Raw genomic sequence first — 7,441 nt, forward strand, 5'->3', positions numbered from 1 at the left:
AGAAATAGAAAAAAATTATTATAATAAAACAAAAATCTTCAATTTAGACCTACTTCTCACTCTTTAAACCCTTTCCTATCTGTGCGACTAGAATTTCTCATACTGAATTTAAAACAAGTCCATGGCTCCATTTGTGGTCAGTTTTTCAGCTTTTAATTTTGTAATCATTCTTATTAGAACTTAACAAATTACAAAGATAACAGCTGTAAATCATTAAACATTTAAAAGTGTTCTCTGGAGCAACAGATTTAAGTGAACACACTAAGAAAAATGTTTATGTAGTAAAATGAATCCATAGCTACATTAAGTATTACTATAAATATGAATCTAAACACTGGATACCATGAGTTTAATTTCACTGAAAGAGGTCTCCTCTCCCCCAAATTCCTTCTTTATCACAGATGTCCTTTTCTAGTGCCCTGATATTATACTACCATTAGTCTTTCTTCTGATATGGACACAAGGCCATTGTTCAGCATGATTAGATTTAGGAAATATTTGAGGAGAAAGTAAGAACTAGGAGCAGAAAAGAAAAGTGTTGTCTTTTTTCATAAGAAATGTGGAGTTGATTTATTTTTATGTGGAGTTGATATCTATATCTGGAGAGAGGATATAAAATATGAGTTTTGATAATGATGGGAAGAAGGGAGAACCAGATGATAGGGCACAAGGAACCAAGAGGGGTAGCCTGCTTGGGTGGGCCACCCCTGAAAGACCATGCATCAAGGCAGCAGCATGGAGGAGGCAAGGTACAGAGAGGCTCCCCACAGATGCCCACCCAAGCTGGTGCAAAACACCCAGGAAAAAAAGTGGGAGGTCACAGACCCATTCTACCTAACATCCCAATTATGCCCATCACCACCAAAAGGCAGGTCAAAGTTCTGGTAGAGTGGAGAAAGCCTGGACTAGGAATTAGGAGGCCTGAGCTTCAGACCCAGTTATTACTCCAGTTCTCTGTGAGCCTGAGCCAGTTGCTTTACCTCTCTGTGCCTCATTTTCTCTATTTGTAAAGTTAAAAAAGAACACAATAGGAAAACTTTCCAGTCCATTTAAGGGCTAAGATCTAGTGATCTATAATATATATACATATATATTTCTTATTAAACATAATGAGACTTGAGTAAAAGGTTGACTAATGTAAAAGAAAATAAAACAACTACTTTTGTTTCACTTGTGGCCAGGCAACAGAACTAGATTTCTAGAAGATCTAAGGATAATATACTCAAGACAGTGAAGCTATTAGACCTGAACATTGACCTCCAGCTTAAGAATGAGCAAGTCAATCTTCATCTGAAGGGTGGAGGAAAAGCAAGCCTTCCTCACCCTCTCCAGACTTTTCAAGGTTTCCAGGATTTTATCTATGTTCCTCTAAAGAATTGTTTTAAAAATAACAAGCCACATTGCCAGTTGGCCAGTAGCTTGGTGAAAAACTTGTGTCTTCTGAAAACTAGATCACTGTAATTACTGTCTCAGGGCATCATGACAGAGCCAAAAGTGTAGCAAGTAATTTGGGTTAGTAGAAAATGCAGTCACAGAACTGTAAAGAAAAATTGTGTTCAAGGCAAGTATTGATGTGACCTTTGACAAATTGCTTACTTGAAGTAAAGAGAATTTTAATTTCTTCTCCTGTAAAACTCTGTAACTTAAATCCAAGCACTGATATATTACAGTAATGAAGGAGAAATAACTTGTTTTTTGTCTTCCTACCGAAGGTTGCTTTACATCTCTTTGTAAACCAAGATTCTCTATTCTGTTATTCCAAAAGAGTGTACACTTAGCACTTACTATATGTCCAGCATGATTTAAGATGCTGAATATTTTATTTAAAATAAAATATTTTACCATAAATTCTAGATGCAGAGGAAAGTCATGGGCATAGAAGAAATTAAGTGACCAAATAATTAATTCAGATCTGTTTTGTTTTTTTCTAATTCTTGACAGGAGTATCCAACAAAGAAAATGCAAGAGGCTGGCCTGCTCAATCAAAGTACTTTAGTGACATATTTTAAGCTTCAAGGTTTATCTGTAAATCGAAAGGTGCAGGTGGCCGTGTTTGTCATGGTCCTCATTCTCTATGTCCTGACACTGATTGGGAACATCCTCATTGTCATAACTATTACCTATGACCGCCGGCTCCATACCCCCATGTATTTCTTCCTCAGCAACCTGTCCTTTATTGACGTCTGCCACTCCACGGTCACTGTCCCCAAGATGCTGATAGATACCTGGTCAGAGGAGAAGCTCATTTCCTTTGATGCCTGTGTAACTCAAATGTTCTTCCTACACCTATTTGCCTGCACAGAGATCTTTCTCCTCACTGTCATGGCCTATGATCGCTATGTGGCCATCTGCAAACCCCCTGCAGTACATGACAGTGATAAACTGGAAAGTATGTGTGCTACTGGCTGTGACCATCTGGACAGGGGGGACCATTCACTCCATTGCCCTGACCTCCCTCACCATCAGGCTGCCCTACTGTGGTCCTGATGAGATTGACAACTTCTTCTGTGATGTACCTCAGGTGGTCAAACTGGCCTGCACTGATACACACATCATTGAGATTCTCATCATCTCCAACAGTGGGCTTATTTCTGTGGTCTGTTTTGTGGTTCTCGTGGTGTCCTACACTGTCATCCTGGTGAGTCTGAGGCAGCAGGTCCACAAGGGCAGGTGGAAAGCCCTATCTACCTGTGCAGCCCACCTCACCGTAGTCACACTGTTCCTGGGACATTGCATCTTCATTTATTCTCGTCCGTCCATCAGCCTCCGGGAGGACAAGGTGTTCTCTATGTTTTTCACTGCTGTCACCCCCCTGCTGAATCCCATCATCTATACCCTAAGGAATACAGACATGAAGAATGCTTTGAACAAGTTAATGTGTAGGAAGGAGAGGAAAGAAACAAAATAAAAATGGCTATGCCAATAGTATGCTTTGTGTTTCAGATAAAGAAATACCTTACTAAATATAAGGTACTTACCATATTGACCAGTCATGTGCCACATAGCAACCCTTGGGTTAATGACAGACTGCATACACAACAGTGGTTCCATAAGATTATAATTTCCTCTAAGAAACGGAAGGTATGTGGTTCAGGAAGATTTTTTTTCTCTGATGGAAGCAATACTGTGGGGTTCGGTAATAGATTCCCTCACTCACAGCACCTTACTTTTGAGAGCACAGATTACATCCCAGTCAGTCAGCCACTGGCCTGGTTCAGCACAGAGGGGCTGTCCCCCCAGCACTAAACATTCAGAGGGCACTATAGCCCCCCAGAGTCAGCTTGATGGTCTTCAGAGCACATTGTGTGGAGTCTTCATTGAGGACCTCAGGTCCTGTACAAGACACAGGTCCATGGGAGATACCTTAACAAGTGTCAAGCATCACTGCCACTTTAGTGAAAGCTTCTGTGGTAGTGTGCAGCCAGCCTGTCCCAGACTTCAGAAATATTTTTAGGTTGTAATCACGTAAAGAATCTACTAATTTTATTTCTTTCATCAAGTCAATGTCAGAAAGAGCCTTTTGTGCCAGATAGGGTCAAAGTAACAAAAAGCAAATTTCCAGAGTCAAAAAACTGAATCCTCAGTTCTACAGCCTCTCCATGTTAAACACCCTCTTTTTTTATGAATACCACAGAGTTCCTTAACATGACCCTCCACCAACCTGTAATAGTCAAAATCACACTGCCATGTCAGTCCCTGTGTTCCTTTATCTCTCCATCTTGATTTCTTAGTCCTAGTGATCTCCAGGCCACCTTTCACTCTCTCCCAACAGAGACTGTTGTTATGGTGATCTATGCTTTATCCAGACAGTTTCTTCTCAGTATTTCCAATCTGGCCCACATCCCTGTTCATGGAGCAGAATGGACAGCTTTAATGTTCAATTTCAGACCCTTTGAGAAGGAAGCAGTGGAGACTTATGGGACAGTGTTAATAAAATCTACAGAAGTGCAGTAATGTGCTTCACTTTCACACACCACTCACTTATTGACTCACACAGAATAACTTCTAGTCCTGCAAGCTCCATTCGTGGGCAAGTGCCTGATACAGTTATACCATACTTTCATCTTTTAACCATATTTTACTGTACCCTTTCCATGTTTAGATACAAAAATACCACAGTGTTTATAGTAGTCAGCACTATAACCTGCTGTACAGGTTTGTAGTCTGGGAGCAATACACTGTACCACAGAGCCAAGATGTGTAAGGAGGTTACACCATTCATGTTTGTATAAGTGCACCCTGTGATGTTTGCATGGTGAAATCACCTAACAATAAATTTTTTCAGAATGTATCCCCATTGTTAAATGACACATAACTGTGTGTGACAGTCATTATAACATTATGTCCTGGCCCAATATTTGATAATCATATCAAAACTATGATTTTTAATATCTTTCATATACTGGAAATTTTTGTAGGCACTCTGCATTTACTTCAATCTCACAACTACCCTGTGAGGTAGGTATTACACTTATTTACACAAGAAGAAATTACAGCTCAGAGAAACTAATAGCATGTTCAAGGTCACCAGGTAGGACATGATGGAAGCAGGATGTTAGCCTAAGTGTATCATCACAAACTCATGCTACTTTCATTATACTGTGCTGTCTTTCCCTGCTTTTGTCTTAGGGCAATAACTAAAGTCTAAGGATACCTTCAGATTTCTAGACACCATTTGCCCACACCAGTCATTCAGAAGCTTTCCTAAACAGCATAGCAAACACCAGTAAATCAGACAAAGTGAGTTTGCATATGACTTTGGTGACTTTGAAAAAAACACTTTGAACCACCGAAATTATTGATATCCTCAAGTGTCCACGAAAAGTCTGCTATCAGGGTAATGAAGTAGGGTTGTCTTATTATTCCTTCATTTGACAAATATTCACTGATCATCTAATATGTGCTAACTACTAGGCTTATAGACATAAATAAAACATACATATAGTTCCTCCTTCCTGTGGTTTAGAGTCTCATAAAAATAGAAAACAAACATATAAATAAATTTTAATTACAGGTGGTGACAAATGCTGAGAAAGGAGAGAGCAGGATGCAGTTAGACAGTTAGAGGAGAGATTTTCTTTACAGGGGGTGGTCAGGAAGCACCTCTCTGAGGAAATGACCTTTAAACTAAGGTCTGAAAGATGAAAAGGAGCTAACCATAAGAAAAGAGAGATGATGAACATTCTAAGTAGAGGACATCGTGGGTGTGAAGACCTATGCTCTGAAAGACCTTGGCTTGGTTCCAGAAATTGTAGACCATTGTGGTTACAGCTTAGACTGTGAGGCAGAGAATGGTGAGAGATGATACTGGAGAGGTATAAATACACTCTCGTGTCCTCTCAAGGAGTTTAGAATCTGTTTCAGTACACTTGGAAGCCACTAGACTGGTTTAAGTACACAAAAGGCATGATGCAACTTATGTTCTAATGAAAGTATTCCAGTTATTATGTAGAGGATTCATCCAACTAAGCATTTATTACTAAACACTTCACAGTCACTCAGTCTTGTATTAATTTCTGGGAGAAAATACCAAGTTGAATAAAACAGCCTATAATCCAGCATCTTCCATATACCTGTAGGGACACACACTGCAACACTGTGGAAAGTGCTCTAAGAGCACTAAATAGACTGGGACAATGGGAGATGTGAGAAGGCTAGTCCAGGCAGCAGTGTCTCACATACCATATACCAAAAGCAGGGCACATTGGGACCCAACCACTCACTCTGCCTCCATCAGAGAGAATGGCATGCTTAGATGCAGCTGGGATTTCCTCAGCAATCAGTGAAGGTGTTCACAATAAGCCTGTGATTAATAAACTTGCAAGTCACAAGACCCATCTCATTTTTTATAGTACTTTTGCCAGGGAATGTGTTAGGAAGGAAAGTCATGCCATGCAAACCATTGCAGTTGTACAGAGGCATGGTTAGAAAAGCATCCTTGAGGGTTTCTGGGTAACACAAGTTAACTTCCCACAGACAAATCTGAAAATTAATGGAGTAGTCTCCCAAAGATAATTCTTTGTGTAGGATAAAGCTACATCCATTGGAACTAATTGGTGGAATACTGACCTGAATTAGAAAATTTGTGTGAAATACTTTTGTTTGAGGCAATGGCAGGCAACAGGAGACACAGCCTCTCGAAGAGCTCTAATAGAACTGCCTTGTTTAGGAATCAGCTGTGCAGAGTCACACAGGCAATGGGACAGACAAGATGATGCTTTGTGGCAGTCCTCACGGTGGCAGCTGGTTAAACTACCCCAGAGCAACAATTTCTAGCTTGTTTGTTTTCCATAGTTGCAAGCAAATTTCTAATACTGCCCATTTCCCATTGCACTAGTCCTCCCTGCTCTCTCAGGAGGTAAAATAAAACATTTATTTTCCTTTTCACAGAAAACACTTTTAAGACTCGGGGAAAAAATTAAGTGTGCTTAGCTACTTGCTGAATACACAGAAGAATAACATGAGAATATCTCGATTCTTGGTTCTCTGGTTCACCCACTTTAAAGGAGTAACAGGGATCATTATCCATATAAAAATCCGTTCCGCAACTTTCTATTCAGTAGTTATATAAATTCCTCTGGCTACAACCATCTTCTGTGCAATAGAGTAGCTAATATTGCCAAAATACAAATAAACAAATAAGACATTGGTGATTTCTTTCTGCATAAAAGATAGTAATAGGTACAAAAATCCATCAGTATGAGAGTCCAGAAGTAAAGGCATAATTACTTCATTTTTCTAAGTTTTTCAAGTGGGTATAACAGTGATACCCTGGCTTCATTTTACCATGGATATATAAAACTCTGACTTTGATTTTGATTTCATATGAAAATTGTAAGGGACTGACATGCTACATTTATCTATCAATTTTCAAGCAATGATATATAGATATTTTTATGAGCACTTCCTGGTTTATTTAATAAACCACCTCTAATTTTTCATCCCTTTGAGTACTTTCTGACATTTCAACTGTTTATTACCTCTTAGCCAGAGTTAGTGAGTCACTCAGTCTCTGTTGTATATGCAGATGTCCATATTGTCTGCCAGCCAGTTCTCCAGAGTGCTCATAAGCATTATTTCTACAAGTTAACAGAACTTGGTAGAATAGTGACCCAAAGGCCCCGATCAATTCTCAGCTTCTCTCAGAATAAGCAGAGAAAGATTAGATATATTTTTAGTATTAAGTGTACTGTATACCATTTTGTTATCCCATTGAAGTTGATATTACATTAATTTTATATGGAAGCTCTCTGTCCATGTGTAGTGGGATCTAATCCTACTCTCTTTGGCCACAGTACATCATCATCCTCTTTACTAAGCGATGTGCCATGCAGTCCTCTTGATATGGACTTGCCCATTCCACAGTAAACTGGTATATTTTAGTCTAATGACTGACACTAGTTATTTTAATAAATTAACAGCTTAAAAATTATGCAAATCC

General features: G+C 39.2%; 1 protein-coding gene across 1 annotated transcript; it reads left to right on the forward strand.

The window, feature by feature from the left end:
• Positions 1–1,959: 1,959 nt before the first annotated feature.
• Positions 1,960–2,908, forward strand: LOC123808818 (olfactory receptor 4E1-like). Its single transcript, XM_045823677.1, is given in 2 exon segments — positions 1,960–2,355; positions 2,357–2,908. Coding segments are annotated over 2 exon segments (948 nt in total).
• The last annotated feature ends 4,533 nt before the right edge of the window (positions 2,909–7,441 follow it).

This window comes from Phyllostomus hastatus, unplaced genomic scaffold (assembly GCF_019186645.2).
Source record: "Phyllostomus hastatus isolate PE091 unplaced genomic scaffold, TTU_PhHast_1.1 phas_scaffold_501, whole genome shotgun sequence".
Classification (NCBI taxonomy): Eukaryota; Metazoa; Chordata; class Mammalia; order Chiroptera; family Phyllostomidae; genus Phyllostomus; species Phyllostomus hastatus.